The 18,528-nt window shown below is 42.1% G+C and overlaps 1 protein-coding gene across 2 annotated transcripts; it reads left to right on the forward strand.

Annotated features, from left to right (window-relative positions):
* The first annotated feature begins 1,005 nt into the window (after window positions 1-1,005).
* LOC308303535 (uncharacterized protein) lies at window positions 1,006-12,545 on the forward strand. Of its 2 annotated transcripts, none has more exons than XM_080747923.1 (7): window positions 1,006-1,487; window positions 1,713-1,799; window positions 1,924-5,072; window positions 5,548-5,641; window positions 6,320-6,369; window positions 7,310-7,378; window positions 12,076-12,545. In XM_080747923.1, the coding sequence occupies exons 3-6, from the start codon at window positions 1,929-1,931 to the stop codon at window positions 7,358-7,360; spliced, it is 3,339 nt and encodes a 1,112-aa protein (XP_080604049.1). In that variant the 5' UTR covers window positions 1,006-1,487; window positions 1,713-1,799; window positions 1,924-1,928; the 3' UTR covers window positions 7,361-7,378; window positions 12,076-12,545. The 2 variants fall into 2 exon arrangements, with proteins under 2 accessions (XP_080604049.1, XP_080604050.1); XM_080747924.1 differs by having other exon boundaries at window positions 1,716-1,799.
* The last annotated feature ends 5,983 nt before the right edge of the window (window positions 12,546-18,528 follow it).

Below are 18,528 nucleotides of genomic sequence, written 5' to 3' on the forward strand. Positions count from 1 at the left end.
ACATTAACCCCATCCCCATGTATCAACTATGACTTGGATTTACAAATCACGATTGAGCATCATTTGGGCATACAAACATAGGGTCAGATGTGAATTACATTTATTTTTGAGCTTTTTGCGACCACATTTAAAAATAAAATTGATTCACAATTAAGGCCCAGGCCAGAACGTCGCTGCCTAGGCTCACTAGCCTGATAGCGTGTCACGGGTTCGAGTCCCGATCCCAACGGCCTTTGCTGCGTGTCACTCCCTACCTCTCCCCATTTTCTGCCAACCTAACCTACTACCTAGTGTACTATATCAAATGCATAAAAGTATGTAGGGGAGCTGGGGCCTGGGGGGCAGCCCTCTATTCAGAAACACCCCAACTTAAATACCCCCACTGAGGTTAGGGTTTAAGTTAGGGTTAGGTGACATGACACCTCTATTTAGAATAATGGAAGTCAATCTTCTGAATAGAGGTGTTTCTGAATAGAGGTGTGTACACCTTTTAGTGGAGTAAAAGTACAATATTTGCCTTTGTGAGTAATCCGAGTAGAAGTAAAAGGACTGGAAATTGGGAGTACTCCAGTAAAGTAAAAGTACCTCAATTTCCTAAGTGTAGGCCTAAATTTACTTTGTTACTTTACACGCCACTCTGGGAGAGATGCTGGCTGGCAGTGATGTAAATCTTGGAAAAAGTACAAAAGTATTTGCATCAAAATGTACTTAACTTAAAGTACCAAAAGTAAAAGTACTCATTATGCAGAATTAAGTTTTCAAATGTATAAAACGTATACAAATCTTTTGCAAAAATCAAAATTGTACTGTAAGTACGCTAACGCTCCTGAGTAAACGTACTTAGTTACTTTCCACCACTGAGCAGCAACAGCCGCAGCAACGCAGCAGCCCTAATACTTGTCTTTGTTTCATCCGATCCATCCCACTGGGGCCTTGCTGTAGCATTAGCATTACCATTAGCATTAGCTGCTGGCTAACCAGCGTGAGCAGCACTCGGGACGGTGGAACGAGTTCGCCTGAGACGATGTTGTCGTCGGCCGGCGTCGCGGCTGATTATTTGGGACATGGCATCTTGTTGTCACCCTCGCGACCTCAACGAGTGAGATGTCCTCGAGCATAAACTATTTTTAAGCTAGCGATACGCGACGTTCCGTGTGATTTAAATGCGAGCTCCACGTTACAGGGCTAAGGTTAACTTAACGCCAGACAGTTGGCTCTGATATACGCTGTGAGGAGGACAGGCCGGTCCCGTAACGCTATCTGCGTTGGTTCCGCTGCTTTGGGACTTGTAGCACTTTAGAACAGTGGCTTTGAAACCCCTTTTTTCACGTCAAGGTCCATTGTTTATTCGGCATTTGAGCCGCGGACCACCATTCGATGAGATTTTAGCCTCTCACTCAGACCCTAAACTATTTTTTGTTGTCTTTGGATAAGATTTTGTCCACAATTCATGCTGTGTTGATGTGGTGCCATAGGGGTGATAACAGGTAAACCTTGATCAAAATAACAAGTCTTCTACATTCTCTAATTGTGTAAACCCTAACCCTAGCCGTTTAACAATGATTTAACTCTTGAGAGCATAAAACGAAATCATGCAAATGGACCCTTACGGGTGCATTTGGTGTCGTTTTACACTTCAAGAGTTAAATACTTTAACTCTATGGTTAAAGATCTATAATGGTCCATTTGGTTACCAACTCTCCATCATTTAGCAGGGGACCAACTGGACCCCCAAGGACCACTGGTTGAAAACCACTGAAACAACAGCTGGGGGGAAGCAGCCAAATAGGTTGTTATCGGTAGGTCACTTCAAATACAGTAAATTGATGGCCAACTGAAACCTAGCTAACTTTTTTATAATGTCAAATCTAAAAAAATATCATTAACCTGTTAACTTTATTTCTCTTCTCTGTTGCATTGTAGTTGCTATGGAGCAACCACCCGGGAGCTTAGATGATTTACAGCCCCAGGACCTCTCCACCTGCAGCATCCCCACTGTGATCAACCTTGCCGGACAAAGTGAGGAATGCATCCTCAATGCCAGCTCCATGGAGGCCCTACAATTTGTTAGGAACACCAACTGGTACCCTCACTCCGGGAACAGCGTAACTGGACTACCTTTCTCAGATACGGCCCCCTCGGACAGCAGACTACAGGCTACAGGGGATCAGATTCAACCAGACAATGCCTTCTCCAACACTACAGTAACCCTCTCCTATGTGAGCAGGTCTCACCTATTTTCCACTCATGACTCTCTGTCTCAGCATTCGGCACTATATGGCGTACCGTCTATCGGAAAGTTCTCCCTGCCCCCTTCTTATGAGTCAGACAAGGGGCTCGAGGAGGCCGACTGTGCTCTGAGCCAACACTACTTACAGCAAAATGATAGTCCTCTGGACCTTGCCACACAGACAGAACTCTTTCAGTGCTTGTCCCAGGCTCAGGAAGGGATTGAGAATGCAGTGGGAGTATGTTTAACACAGCAATCTCATGAGTTCAATGGGGGGGTTGTTTCCATTAATGGCAATGAGGATACATGTCTACAAAGCAGGATAGAACACTGCACTACTCAGGATACAGTAAACGGTGGGGGTGTGGACACTGGTCAACGTGACAGTTGGTCAGATCCTGGAGCCTGCATTCAGCCTTTGCCCGACACCCTTGCTGCTAACATTGGGGAGCCCACAGTTCTCTTCCTCCTTTCTGGAACACCAGGGCAAGTGGTCATCCAGGATGGCATGCACGCTAGAGACCTTTGTTCACTGAGTAGGAGCTACATCAGTCCTCTTGAGGACCCTGTTTCCCCCTCTGCTACCTCACTGGATGAAGTGGAGGATGTGTTTTCGCTGCCTGAGGCCTCTAGCTCACCCAGTGCGGACAACCCCCTTGTGGGGACAGCCGAGGAGCCCATCTGGGACAGGGTAAACGGAGGAGAGCCCATCCAGCCTTCAGCCCTGTTGGGTGCAAGGTCTGGCGGTGACATTGCGGTGACGACGGCCGATACCAGCAACAGGTACAAGTCAACAGGAAGTCGACGAAAGGCTGTCCTGGAGCCTTTAATCGACCTGACAGAGGATGATGACTTCCTGTCAGAGGTTGTGGAGAAGAAACCCAAGAAGAAATCCACGCTTCCTCACCTAAACGGGAAGGCACCGGCACTGCAGAAGAGTTTTCAGAAAAAGGAGCTGCCCATGCGCTCCGGTAGAGGGATGAGGTTGGAGGCAATTGTCATGAACATTAATGCCGGTAGGCACAAACCACTGGCATGCATTCACACTGCTAAAAAACCCAAGGCCTCCCCAAACACAGCTAGCATTTCTAAAGTAGTGAGTCCTAAGAAAGACAGCTCAAAAAAGAAAGGCAGCGTGAAAGCACCTGTCTCAGCCAAAAAGACCAAACTGAAAGCGGCAACGCCGCAGAGGCAGAGAAAAAGACCCAACGGCATCAACACTGACATCTGCAAACAGTCTACCTCGGAATGTGAGACCATCAATGATTCCAGCACACCCCCTAAAACGCCCAGTCCTCGGTTACCTGTCCGCAAGAAGTCTAATAACAATGTTTCACAACCCAAACAATCGCCAGAGCCCAGCCCCTACTTTAATGTACACAACAAGTCTAAGTCAAAGGCAAAACATGGCTCAATTCCTGAGCCATTTTCGGAATGTGAGACCATCAATGATTCCAAAACATCACACAGCAGCACACCCCCAAAAAGGCCCAGTCCTCGGTTACCTGTCCGCAAGAAGTCTAAGAACAATGTTTCACAACCCAAACAATCGCCAGAGCCCAGCCCCTACTTTCATGTAAACAACAAGTCCAAGTCAAAGGCAAACCATGGCTCGGTTCCTGAGCCATTGTTGACGTCCAGCCCTCAGTTGTCTAAACACAAGAAGTCGTCGAGTAAGTCCAAGTCGAAGGCAAACCATGACACGATTCCTGAGCCATCGTTGAAGTCCAGCCCTCAGTTTTCTAAACAAAATAAGTCGTCGAGTAAGTCCAAGTCGAAGGCAAACCATGGCATGATTCCTGAGCCATCGTTGAAGTCCAACCCTCAGTTTTCTAAAAACAAAAAGTCGTCGAGGCAGTCCAAGCACGTTTCACGCCGTGCTCTGACAGCGGAGATCAATGCAGTTAGGATATCCTCACCGCCTGCGAAATCTCCAAAGAAAAGCCCCGCCAAGCACAAAGACAATACTGCAGGCAGCAGAACCTCCCCAACCTCTCAGAAAACTAAGGTGTCCCAACCCCCAAAGAAAAAGAAGAGGAAGAGACAGAAATTCAGACCCATGCAGAACTCCATCTTCTCACCTATAGAGCCCGAGATCAAGCTGAAATATGTCAACTACAAGGAAGAGAAAAGGAACAAACGGCTGGATGCCTTCTCCCCGTTCATCCGCTTGGAAGTCAAGCAGTTGTCCCCGGCACTGTGCACTGTCATCAATTACCCTGAGCAGGAGCAGTCACGGCTGAAAAAAGGCCAACAGTTGGTCCGTTCTGGAGGCTTTATCTCAGGAGCTGTGCCCAGCACTTCCTGTCTGCAACTTGGCCGCGCCTCCACCCACAGTGAGCAACGTCGCGCGCTAGTCTGCTGCCTGTGCGGAGAGTCGGCCAATGCCATGGACTTGGGGGACCTCCACGGGCCATACTACCCTGAGGGTTACCAGCCCAGCACCAAAACCCCAGCAAGCACGCCTGGCCTTAAGGAAGACGAGGAGGACTTTAGCGATTCTGACTCCTCGTTATGCAGCGAGAGGGGCAGAAATTGTGCTCACCCCCTGACACTGTGGCAGCGCAAGCCGAAAGGGCCTCGGTTGAAGCGCAAGGGCCCGTCGGGGAGTCAGTGGTGGGCAGCTGATGGCAGGCTTTGTGGCAGCCCTGAAGCTAAGAGGGCCAGGGTGGATACAGAGCCCACAGAGGTAGAGGAGGACTGGTACAGCCCCCCCATTGTGCCCCTGGAGCCCTGCGAGTACTGGTTCCACGAGGACTGCGGCATCTGGTCAGCGGGTGTGTTCCTGGTGAAGGGCAAAGTCTACGGGCTGGAGGAGGCTGTCGTGGTTGCCCAGGAAACGGTAAAGTTGGGAGGCCAGTAATTCCGGATTGTTGTCAAACGCATATCTATTTTGTGGTTAGTCAGGAAATTAATTATTAGTTGTTTTGTCTTCTAGGGCATGGCAATTAACTATAAATATATAAAAAGCAAATGTTTTAACCAACTTAATGTTGCTTATGTAGGTTAATTAAATAATCGATAAGCAGGGTTTCTTTTGTGATAACTTACCTATGAACAAATGTCTGATTAAGAACTCAAGCCCTGTATTTTATACAGTACAATAGTGGTGAGCAAAAAAGCTTGTAGATCGTCTGTTTTCACTATTAAACAAATACAAATTATATCGCCCAGCCCTAATGTCTGCCAATTCTGCCTCGTCTTGTCATGACTTTGTCTGATTGTTACAAAAAAGAGAAATGCTTTGTCTTTGATCTGCACCAAAAAACTGACTTGAGATGTTTCTTTTTGGGGGGATGGTTCGGCTGTGTTTTCAGATGTGCTCCGCCTGCCACGGCTCAGGTGCTACACTGGGCTGCTTTTTCAAAGGCTGCCCCTGCAAGTATCACTATAGATGTGCTCTGGAGTCAGGTGAGTGTATCCAGCACACAGTCATATAGTCATACAGTAGTCCAATATGATTAGCCAATAATATAATATGATTTCAATAAGGAAAAACGTTTGTACAGTTCTTACTCTTGCTGTGGGTGTGCGTGTGTCCAAGTCTGTGTTAACATCCGTTAGTTTTACATTGTCTGTCCCAAGCTGGTAGTAACAGCTGACTACTGTGTCCTGACAGCAGTCTGACCCTGAGCTGATTTAAGCACACTTGTCCTCAGCATGGATTTGTTGCAGTGCAGTACAAGAGTTACATTGTTCAGTGTTTTAAAAAGATTTGGAATTGTATAAAAAGAAAATGCTAGTGCTAATAGATAATGTATTTAAATCCTGTGTTGGTGCTGACCCACCTTCAGTTTATGCTTCTCTGGAGTTATTTGAAAAATGTGACTCAGACGTGAGTAGCGTATTAGGTTTATTGCCATATTAAAAGGGTGTAGTTACCTGGGAACAAGTGCTTGCGTGTGTTTGTGTCTACAAGTGTGTGCACGTGTGTTTCCTGCAAATAGCTCTTTTGTGCTCTATTACATGCTGTTATTATTGCAGCCATATAGGCTAAACTATCTTGTGAGGGCTGTTTGACTTTTGCCTAAATCGTCTGGGTGAGTCACCGTAGTATCCTCGATTCACATTACATTTTCGTCTTTGCAGGCTGTGTGCTAACAGAGGAAAACTTCTCCATGAAGTGCAAAAAGCACAAGGTAAGCAAGAATAATTGCAAATAGTAATGAATAATCAACTATTCTAATATTTGCCTTCTCATTCATTGGATGTTATATTTTGTCATTTAGTTTAGTTTAGTTTATTTGTAACATATTTGTAACATGCAGATCATCAGCGATAGCCTTAGTAAGCTCACATTCTCATAATGCAGCCTTTCCTTTTTTTTATGAATCTCACCATCATTGTTCTTGTGAAGCAGTTGATAGGTGAGCTACATAGGCAATGCAAGGTGGTGGCCAGTTTATAGTAGGCATTTCTCTAGTCTAAACAGACATACTGATCCTTTTAATCGTCACCATTAAGAACAAAATAACTTGCTGAAAAGAACAAAGTTTCTCTCCAGCTTAATAAACAGAAAAACTTAGTGTTCCATTCCATTCCATTTCTCTCTCCTGATTGGATACAATTGGTACACCAACCTGAAAATGCATTTTCTGTTAACTAAAGAGCTGGAGAGACTCTTGTTACTGAACAAACATTCTATAGCCATGATTATTTTCAGAATATAGAGCTCTTTAACAAAAAATATTATTAGTAGTAGTATTCTAATATCTGGAGATGTTCGATAGTTCTTCTCAGAATGCAGAAGAAAGAATGTTTTAACCACTTAAGCCCTATTTTATATATTGGCTATTCAAAAATACCCGACCTACAAGTTCACAACTTGTCAAATCACTATGCATTCTTTGTGAACTTGTATAGCTCAGATTCTCTAAACTTCTCCATTATAACCGGGAAAGCACCAGATTTTTGCGTTGGATATTAAAAAAATAGTTTTTTTTTTTTTTTTTTTTTAATCCTGGAAGTGTGAGAACTACTGATTTTTGGAAGGCATTTGTAGAATCAGTCTCTTAGAAACATCCCTGTGGTGATAGTTTCCTGCACACTGAGCTCTGGTTTCTTTCCTTCCCCCCTTAGTACAAGACATTGAAAGCCCCCCCTGGAAACAGACAGAATGAAGACAGGTGACGAACCGAGCCTTATGTGGTAAGTAACATGATGTCTGATGTCGCAGTCGTGTGGAAACCTTGTATGTCCATGTTTTTTTACAGAAAATAATGAAAATAGCCGTACAGTAAGTACAAGCTCACAACTAGTAGCTCTGCCATTTTCACTACTTTTGTGTGACACTCTTGTATGACGAAGTAGGGCATTCATTCAAGGAAGAACATGCAAGGTCTCTGCCCAACTACCTATAAATAACTGCACGTGTCTCATGTACCACACCACCTTCAGAGGCCACATAACGGCATTACTTTCAAAGATATTCAGTGTTTTGCAGGGTATGACTAAAAGGCACCAGTCACAATCCATCAAGATAAGGCTGACTCATGCGGCAGAGTAATGGGTTTGAAAGGATTAGAACATGTAACTAATTAAACTGACATGGATAAAGCAGCTGTACACTTATTTGATCCAATCTGATTTAAAACATACAATCAGTCCCAGTCTGGTTGTTGCATCGCTGGGGGTGTCCTTTATAGCATGTGTACACTCTCAGAGTTAGAAGAGAAGTCCTTTTGCACACCTACGAGGACAGGTGCGTCGGAACACTGTCTTTATTAGGCAACGCCGGTCTGAACAACTGATACGTTGCCTTGTAAGTGAAGACAGTGTGCGGGACTCCATTCGTCAAGTACACTCTGAGAGTTAACAGATCTGTAAGGGTCCATTTGGACCCCTGGTGGTCCCCGGATCTGACTTTGAGAACCAGTGGTTTTAGTACATGTTCCACATTCATTCATTAGAGTCCTCAGTGGATTTAGCTGTGTACTGTAGATACACTCGCAACCAGCGATGTCCTAATCAGGTTTTTGTTTTGACCCAGAACTGACACATTAAATATAGAGTGCCTGCTCCTGCTGTCTGATACAGTCCCGATCCAATCTTTACATTTCCTAAATAATACAGCTGCACATTGTGCACTTATACGTACATTAAAGAAAAAATATATATAATATACGCCTCTCACTTTACCAGTGGCTGCTTGACTGCTGGTATTTTTGATCACGAAAACCATTTGTTCTCAAAGTGGGGTCCGGGGGGACCCCCAGGTGTCCTTGAGGGAGTTCCAGGTGGGCCCAGCTAAATGATAGTTAGGAACCAAATGGACCCTTACGGGTCTGTAACTCTCACAGTGTTCCATTTGTACACTGTCAGAGTTAAATTAACATTGCTTTTACAATATAAATTGGGGCCCCAGAGATGACATTAAATGGGTTTCCGTAGCCTAATGCATGTCAAACTGGGGGTCCCTGAAATTAAAATGGTTGAAAATCACTGCTAGAGCTGTTTTTTTTTACAGATGCTGGTGTTGCAACAAGCCACTTGCACTGTTAACACATGATCCGTCGTCAAGGCAGCCTGTCAAAACAAGCAGCTGTAAGGCAAGGCTGCAGACTTGCGACACAAATTAGTTTGCGAGTTAACATTGCACGTTGTTGCATTTGTGCGAGTACTTGATGATCATGGTCTCTCTCCCTGCTGCATGTTCATCATAAGTGCGAGTGTCTGTTTGTATGGTGAAACTCGCATAACAATCCTGTTCTTCAAAGCGAATGACGTCAGTTCTCAGATTTATTGTTGCAACCGTAGGTCGCATTTAGTATGAAAACCTGCAGATCGTGTCTGTCCGCCACGCCTCATGTCATTCTCCATATATGGCCAAGATCTCTGATGGCCAAGAATTCCGTCCTTGTCCCTTTTATACCCATATATGGAGATCCCTGATGTCATCAATATTAAGCCCATATCTGGGAATGCCCATATACAGTATGGACATATTGTGTCACCACCCAAAATCTGAGGCAGGAATCTGTCATCTGTTCGTAATTTCTGTTCACGATAGCAGCAAGCTATACTGTATATGCTTCGATGATTCTGATTTATATTGGGATACATTTGTGTGACTGTAAAGACTAAACAGAAGTGGGGAGGAGGCTTCGCATCCGCTTTATCGCTTGATCATTTTCAAAGCTTCTGTGCTCCAGACTGTATGACAGAAGCATTTGAAATTTGTGGGAGGCAACAGTCTGGCTTGCGGGACGATGTCTGGAGAGATGAGTCATGTCATCAAATCACTGGTGTACACCGGACACAAACATATACTGATTGCCTAATTAACATTAATTTGGCCAGGTTGCATGCAAGGATATCACAAACTCATAGTACAGGACCACAGTAGAAATATGTCTATGACCCTACGGTATTTTTGAGCAGTGCTAACCGCTCCTATAGACCGCTTTTTTACCAAAACTATGATGTCACAAATGATGATGACATGAGTTCGCTAGACCAATGAAACACTTCGATTCTGTTGATCTGTCCATGATGTCATAGTCACAGAGGCACTCGATTGGTTCACCCTGATTTAGAACGCGTTTAGGCCGCGTAAAATACGTCATAACGCGTTTAGGCCGCGTAAAATACGTCATAACGCGTTTAGGCCGCGTAAAATACGTCATAAAAAATTATTGAGCGGTGCTAACCTTGAATTTCAAAAATATATTAGATGAATATCACTTATAAGCGATAAAATAACCACACTTTTAGACAGACTGTGGAAAATCTTACAGGTTATAAATGATAGGCAGCTAATACAAGTTTAAAATACAAATGAACAGACTTTGAAAAACTAAAATATTCATCTTCTGGCCTCTTCTCGCCTCTCTGGAGGTAAATAAGGTCACTTATCATTACACTATGACACTCTTACAAGCTACAATCCGTAGCTTGGTCAACTAACTGATGAGAAATGACAATAAAGACTTATATAATCTGAGCAGACCTCTAGACTGACATCATACACAACAAAAAGAATATTGCCATGCATGCCTATCAACACTGATTTGCGCAGGAATTAGTTTGCACCGCTCACTTCGCACAGGTGCAATTTTTTTTATACTTGATTGTCTTTTAATCAAGGTTGGCACATAATCAAATCAAATTCCTTTATGGTTAATGAAGAATTTAAAAAATTAAACAATGGAGTTGGGGGAAAAATAAATAAAAATATATATATATATAATTAAGACTGGGACTTTAACTGATTAATTGCGATTAATTAATTACAGAAAATTAACGTGATTAAAAAAATTAACGCATTTTAATCGCACTTAGTTTTTGCACCACAGAACCTTCAGTTTCGGGCATATCGATCATAGCGATGCACCAACCAAGAAGAGACAACAAACACAAAGGGAGAAGTAGCCTATCAGAGCACTTTGCTTGGTCCAGTGGATGCGAAATTTAGATTTAAAAAACTCACTCGTTGATTTACTCGTACAACAAAATGTGTTTTACTGGAAAAAAATGCTTCTCAGGTCAAATATGCGATTAAAATGCGATTAATTGCGATTAATTAATCACAGAGCCTGTAATTAATTAGATTAAAATTTTTCATCGCATCCCAGCCCATTACGATATTTGACCTGAGAAGCATTTTTTTCAAGTAAAACACATTTTGTTGTACGAGTGAATCGACGAGTGAGTTTTTTAAATCTAAATTTCGCATCTACTGGGCCAAGCAAAGCGCTCTGATCGGCTACTTCTCCTTTTGCGTTTGTTGTCTCTTCTTGGTTGGTGCATCGCTATGATCGGTATTCCCGAAACGGAAGGTTCTGTGGTGCAAAAACTAAGTGCGATTAAATCGCGTTAATTTTCTGTAATTAATTAATCGCAATTAATCAGTTAAAGCTGTACTGTGGAAGCTGCTCAACTAGTGGTCAGTAGCGGTATTGCTTTTTTTTTTTATTGCGACGGCCGCGGACCCCCGCAGCCGTCGCGAGCACCTCCGCCTCGCCGATACGATTCCGTAGAGCCGTCTCCCATCATTTTTAGACCAGGATTGAGGGAGTAGCAAGCAAGATTCCTTCACCAATGTAAACACAGTTGCTGAGGGAAGCTACTTCCTTTAGAGACAGCAAGACTCGCTGTGATTGGCCGGTGGTGTATGATCGGCGCTGTGATTGGCCGGTAGTGTATCATGTGGGAGATGACATCATTTTGCCGGGAAATTCTCCCCCCCTCACAACTCATAGAAAACATATAAAGAGAAGGCTTCAGAAGCTGAAAATAACAGAGTGGGGGTTCTAAAACTTTAGCGATTTAACAGTTAGGACAATTTTAAGATTTGTTTTATAAAAAAAGTTACATGGTATAACTTTAATGTCCCAGCCTTAATATATATATATATATATATATATATATAGAACCAGGGGTCCAATATTAACAACAGCAAAACGTAATCAAAATTCAGTTTAAAAACTGCAAAACAAGTGCCTTTTTTTAATATGCAAGTATGTGATATTATTCTATGCAGTCTGGGGGATGCATGCGATTAGACATTTTGTTTGGGCAAGTAGATTTGAACCCCGCAGAGCTAGTAGGAAAAAAACGTTAACATCAGACCCTGGTGAACATGTGTATGTCCCACGATGATGGTAGCGGAATGTTGCCTGACCTTTTTAAGAAACAAATTTCGATCTTGGAGATCACATCAGATCAGTCAGGGCATAGCTAGACATAGCCTTAATGTCTTTGTCATGGGTTGACTTTGAATCTGGCTGTAGACCTGGGTTACATCCCTCCTCTCTCCATTTCTGTTCAAGCAGGAATTCCTTTAGAAGAAAAGAAAAGAAACAAATGCGTCTCTAAGAGTATTTTCCTTTTCCCTGTTCTTCTAGACATTCATCTGCAATATTTTGCAAGGAGATGTGGGGGGATTTCTCCTGCCCGTGGAACTGTGGATCCCATTGATCGTCGGTCAGACTTTCGGCAGCTCGCGAAAGCACTGGCGAACCTTAACTACATTTCCTCATAATACTGTTCTGTCACCCTTGTCACTCCAGCTGGGAAGACATGGCCTTTGTGGGCTCCACGACTCCCCCCTCAGTCAAGTCAGAAGGTACCAGCGGGGGGCAGCAATGAGCAGGGACTTTAAAAAGAGACCATCAAGGGGTGTTTTACATTCAGGCCTCCAAAACGAAGGCCACCGTTGGACAGAGGGATACAAAATATTTTGCAGACTTGATCGCTTTGTAATTATTTATGAGATTTTTTTTTTCTTTCTCCCTCTTTAAAGAAAAAAATAATTTAAGTCTGAATTACAATCAAATATATTTAATTTTGTAAGACTTTTAAGTATGTGATTATCTTGTTTTGCTATTTATTTCATGAGTTTTCTTAATGGCTTCTCGTTTAGCACTTGTTGAAGAGGTTCGATTTATGCGAGTTGTTTTTTAAGTTATTGGTACCCGCTGCCCACTTAAGACAGTCAATGAAGTGCTGGTCACGTCGGGTTGAGTGTGGGAACAACCCAATCAATTTGTGACCTACTGTACCCCTTAACTTCTTTCACAATCCATTTTTAAAATGCCATGTTGCTCTCAACTTAACAGGGTTTTTGCTTTTGCATTTGATCTCTCATGCATGGCATTATGTTTTGTTTTGCAAAGCGGGGGAGAAAGAACTACAAAACACGACATCCATACAGTACTTGCACTAATGGTCAGTGGTTAGGTATGTGATGGCGGCCAGGTATGAAGACAGCGTTATGTAGGGGAAATAATTCTGTGTGTGTTTGAATGTTACCCCACCCCCTCGCCCCCCAAATAAGAGGATTTTAGCAGGAAGCACTTTGGAGCAGCGCCTCACCTTATGAATTATTTTTGTCATGCTCTAGCTGCAGTATTAAGTCTTTCTAGCTGACTGACCCCTGTCTCATACTTCCTTCGGTCCGGGCGCTTTAATGATGGCTACTGTATGTCACCATAGATGCTGAGAACCTGGTTGTCTCGTTGATGACCAGGTTACGCCGTCATGATGGGGCCTTTTCATAATTTGTGTTCGCTTAAAGCACTTTGTTGATCTCCATCAGGCTTGAATGTGTTCCCTGTAGACAGTCATTCACACGTGGACGTGGGAGTAGTTCATTTGTACACAGTTAGCAGGTGGAGGTGGGGGTTTTGTTGGGTTGCTTGGTGGGTGAACGGCAGCCCACAGCCATAGTTTATTTCTTGTTTCAGTTTTCTGACTATATTTTGGTGACAATGTTTGCAGACTTTGCACCCAACACTACGCCTACATTGCTGACTGAATGTGGCACATCTCTCACTCATTGTTACATCATACTATACATTTCCAAGCACATGTGTCTTTTCTTTACTTTTCTTGGAGTTAAAGACTCAACTGTCAGATGCACGTTTTTACAATAATGTTTGAGTTGAATTCTGGGGTTGCTTTAACGGCTCTTGCTTTTGACGTTGGATGTGATAATAACGTGATAAGAATAGCTGTTCTGGTATTGAAGACAAACCTGTTTAATTTCCGTTTGGTTCTGTCCTTTTCAGTTTTATGTTTAGTTTTTCCCCCACCAGTTTTACATAAGACAACTCTCCGTATGTATATTCCTTTGGACATCCATGGTGACTAAAGGCAGCTTGCATGTATTTTTCTGCTGGAAACAATAGAAGGTCCGGTAGAATGATCACCCTTCCAGAGCACACAGGCACAAACCTAACCTGGGACCTCTCCTCTATGAACAATGCATATTGAAATGTGTTACCCAGCTACTTTCCCTGTATGTCCAGGGATGGATGTTTAAGTCTGGTTTGGGATTGGATGCACCTTACGCCAGCCGTGTTCTGTTTCACAACTTTAGAGGCATCATTGTGATCCGTGTTGGTGAAATGTCTGTCTGTATGTTGTACAGTACTTTTGCATTGCTCCATTAGGGGCAGTGTTGTTCTGTCTTGGGACCAGTGTTTGAGGTCTGATGCAGGATGGATCACAGCTGTGGCTGAATGTCACACGGATACGCCAGCAGACATCAACGCTGAGAGAGCTTAAAATGTCCTGTTCACACCGGGGGGAGGGGGGTTACCCATTTCTCATTGACCCACAACACGTCTCTCTTGTGATTTGTGCCATTCTAATGATTTACAAGGATTATTTATTTTATTTGTTGCTGTGAAATGGGACTATTTGATGGTTGTGTCTAAAAAGGCTATATCCTCAATGTAACAGTTTTATTTCAAGCAGGTGTGTGCATTGAACGTCTATGGTTGTACCAAATACAGCATTTGAAATATGTTTTATTATTTTTAAATATTTTTGTCCGTGTCTAGATCTCAGGGCCGAGTCTCAGATATTGCAATGATTTGATTAAATATTTTATTTCTTTTATTTAATTAGTTTTTTTTTCTCCTCCTGTTTGGGCTTAATTATACCTTGACTTGGAGCAGTGAACGATCACATCACATTCCAATGTCTCCTCCGTGTGTATGTGGTGTTGTGATCTTTTTAGGTTAATCAGGACTGGATTAGGGCCAACTCATTATGTTTTCCATCAATTTGTTTTCCTTTTATGGCAACATTTTGTACTGTGTGTTTGCTTCTGCGAGTGTCAGAAGTAACATAATCGTAAGAATAAATATTTTGTCCAACCCTAGTAGGCCTATTTTCTACAAAAATCTTTGTCATTCATGGTTATCAGTCACAATTGTATCTTTAATTTAAGTGTATATTGGAGCCAAATGTAGTACTTGACTTATTAAAAGTTTAAGTTGTCAAGTGATACATTTAAGTCTTAAACCCTTTATACTTGGTAGTATGTCAAATAGCAAAAATCTTAGATCTGCTAAACTCAACGCGTGTAAGCTCGCTGATCAGAATTTCTTCCGAATTTGTTAGCCTATTTGCAGCGACTGTTCACATATTTTGACATGTCCAGAATAGGGATGTTAGGGTTCATGTGTCAAGGGTTTTACAGGGGTCTATACTTGATACTCTCTTTATTTCCCTGCTAATGTTTTGCCAAAAATAGCCGATCTGCAAACTCACAAAGCATAACTGCGGTTGTGAGCTTGTAAATCGTCTATTTTCGCTTAATGTTCACCACAGAATTGGGATGCTATTGTTCATGTGGTTAGATTGTATTCACTTTGAGCCACCTGTAGCAAGACTCCCATCTCCTCTTTATGCAGGAGTAGATGTTTCCAATCTGAAATGGCTGACTTCTAATGAGCTGAGCATACAAACATCTTGATGGTGACATGATGTAATCATTCTATCTCTACAAATACTGATTGATGGTTAACTGGCCAGAATCGTCAACATTGTGACATGATATAATTCAGTGGTTCTGGGGGTAGGGGTCTCCATAAGATTTGTTGGGGGTCCCCAGATGACTGGAGTGAAGATTTAGGGCCTTAAGACCTTTTTAATAACTAGTTAAAAAGACCATTACTGCATCAAAAGTAACTAATAAAGTATAGAGTAAAAACTGGTCAAACATTGGCCAAATTGTCAAATAGAGGCAAAAGTTGAAAAAATTAAAATAAATATTTGATATAACACAATATTTATCTACGGTACAGTCAAACAAAACGTAATGCCTCAACTCCTACATTCCAAGTGCTTGTCAGGGTGGGGGTCCCAGTTCAAATATGATTATTTTGGGGGGTCGCGGCCTGAAAAGGTTGAGAACCACTGATATAATTCATACCCATCAAAGTAGACTGTGTGTGTATCACCCAGTGACAGACCCCCAAGGAAAAACTCAAACCAAGTATCACTCCCAACAAGAATTCTCATTTTTTATTATTGTCGACTAAATCTGAGCTTACAGGAAGACGGTTGTATTGTAAAGACAGAACCGGATACGAGTTCTAGTGTTGTGTTCATCTACTCACTAAAAACTCCACTAAAATCATGGCGCTTCAAAATGTCACTGGACAGAGACACACACAGAACTCCATTACATGGCTTGCAACACAATACGTCATGGTTGAGTAGACGGCAGTAACTCATTCAGGTGTTATAAGGGAGGCAGGGCGGAGACTCCTGTCCCCAGTTTTGGCTTTTCTGTGACTTTCCTCTCTCCTTCAGGTGACCTCTCCTAAGGCAGTGGTTGCCAACCAAAACTCTGGAAAGCTACTGTGTAGACATGTATAAGTATAAATTGGGTTGCAATTAATCTGGGAAGTCTTTAAGACAGAGGTGGTCATTTGAAGGGATTGAGGAATCCCACGGGTTGGCTGGTGCTCAGACAAAATTCAATGTTTGCTTTGCTTTGTTCTTTCACCTCGTGAAACCGTCCCCATTGAATCTGGCACGCTAGCACTGGAAACTGAAATGTCTACACGCCATGTAACTACCCAGAACCAAGGTTGACAAGGACCCATTGTGAGAAAGCCAACAGCATCAGGAACATGGCACTGTGTACAGTGTTTGTATCGAGACTGCCCCATTGTTCCCAGTCAGAATGCCGTCGATGAGGTCAGAGATTGTCACAAGATGTAGTAATTTGCACACGTGTTTACTGATCTGGGGTGATCCAAATGGTCTTGGTAAGGAGTTTGAGTGACCCTAGTTCTGGGCCTGAGAGAAAGAGAGCATTCTGCTCAAAGATAAACCACTTAGCCTTTGTTGTATGACAAAAATAGCCAATACACTATTTTTGCTGCACAACACCAGGTGTAAATGTGTATAAATTAAGCATATAATATAGACATAAGCTATTTTTGAGAATTTCCACCTATAGCGACATGCCCAAAATGGGGACACCAGGGTTAATGTGGCGATCAGGTTGATCAATGTTGAAGCTACAGCGCTTTACAAGCTAAAGAAACATTTTCCATACAGCTACTCTACGTCTAAGGTATGAGGTATTGTACTACAGCTTGTGACAGAAAAAACAATGAACAATTTCTCACAATAGAGCTTAAGCACATACAAGTTCATGCAGATAATGTCTGGAAGTTGCAATGCACAAAATGCCCATTCCACATATGTTCCAAAGCTCCTTTTTTCTTTTTTATACTTTATAAGTCAGAGAAAGGAAGCATTTCCTTATTTTCTTCTTCTGATATTTAACTTGGCAACAAAGCAAGACAATCTGCTCTAGATTTTCACTCTACAACAGATTTGGCAATTTAGAAGCAATGATTTCTCATAAAAAATACAACCTTTATGAGACCTTAAATTCCATCCCTGTAATTTAAAACAACACCTCTCATTTTATGTTTTCCATGCGTAGTCTACATCTTTTCTCCATTTCTAACTTTGGTGAGATGGATACACAACATTAAATAGCATACAAATACAATACACTGAATAAAAACTAATTATTGTTCCAGTTTTTAGCCCTAGGGTGTCTCAAGAGATCATAACAGCAATATTCACTCTGGGGACATAATGCAAGAAATTGTGCTACAGCAAAATTACACATCACAACATTTTACGTTTCTTTTTTTGTCTTTTCATTTTTGTATAGCCAGTTCAAATTCCCATACTATATGTTTTAGCTACTGGTCATGCAATTTTAAAAAATGTGACTGTGTACATGTTCACTGGATTTTTCTTCTTTTCTTTTCTTTATTTTTAGATCAAATTGAAAATGCAAAATTTCCATTTGTTTGCGTCCTCTGTTTTCAGACAATAGTTTCATTATGATAGTTCAAAGAAAAGAGAAAACCGTACCCCCAAAAAATCATAACCTGTAGAAATGTATTTTTCAACCATGGAATAGGTATGTTAGTGCTAAGCCTAATTTATTGTCCGTCGCAGCAAATATAGCCGACCTACAAGACCACGAGGTGTCACATCCTTGCCAAATTGTGAGCTTGTAAGTCGGCTATTTCCGACATGCGACACCATTGTGCAATGAAATATGAATCAGGCTTTAAAGAACAGGGATAAACAAAGAGATCCTGAGCGTTTCCTCAGTCCGGTCAGAGGCTCAGGGACATCACTGTTTGCAGCCAATAGCAGGGAAGAAAAATCTCCCCAGTACTAAAGCATTGGTCAAAATTAATACTTCACGCCTCGCCATCTGTTTGCCTTTAGCTCTCCAGCTTTGATATGTACATCTCTGGAGTCAATATGTACAGCAGCCAAACTAAATGTGTTGCACAAGCAAAATGGATTTGGCACAGGTATGCCCTACAACTGTGTTACTTAGTTTAGTGAAGTAATTTACAAAACTAAGAATAATAATAAAAAGAAACGTTTCTGGATGTTTCTCTTTTCTTCTCCCGATATAAATGAGACAAATCATAAATTTAACTTAATTCTTTTTGGGTTCATACAGACAGCACACAGTGATGTACACACACATACATTAAACATTAAACCAT

The sequence above is a fragment of the Nannobrachium achirus genome (assembly GCF_963921795.1).
Source record: "Nannobrachium achirus genome assembly, chromosome: 18".
NCBI lineage: Eukaryota > Metazoa > Chordata > Actinopteri > Myctophiformes > Myctophidae > Nannobrachium > Nannobrachium achirus.

Excerpts from the sequence above, each read along its gene's own strand:
- LOC308303535 (XM_080747923.1), top strand. The coding sequence starts at position 1,929 with ATGGAGCAACCACCCGGGAGCTTAGATGATTTACAGCCCCAGGACCTC. Across the intron at positions 5,073-5,547 it reads TCGTGGTTGCCCAGGAAACG|ATGTGCTCCGCCTGCCACGG; the intron begins GTAAAGTTGGGA and ends CTGTGTTTTCAG. Across the intron at positions 5,642-6,319 it reads TAGATGTGCTCTGGAGTCAG|GCTGTGTGCTAACAGAGGAA; the intron begins GTGAGTGTATCC and ends TCGTCTTTGCAG.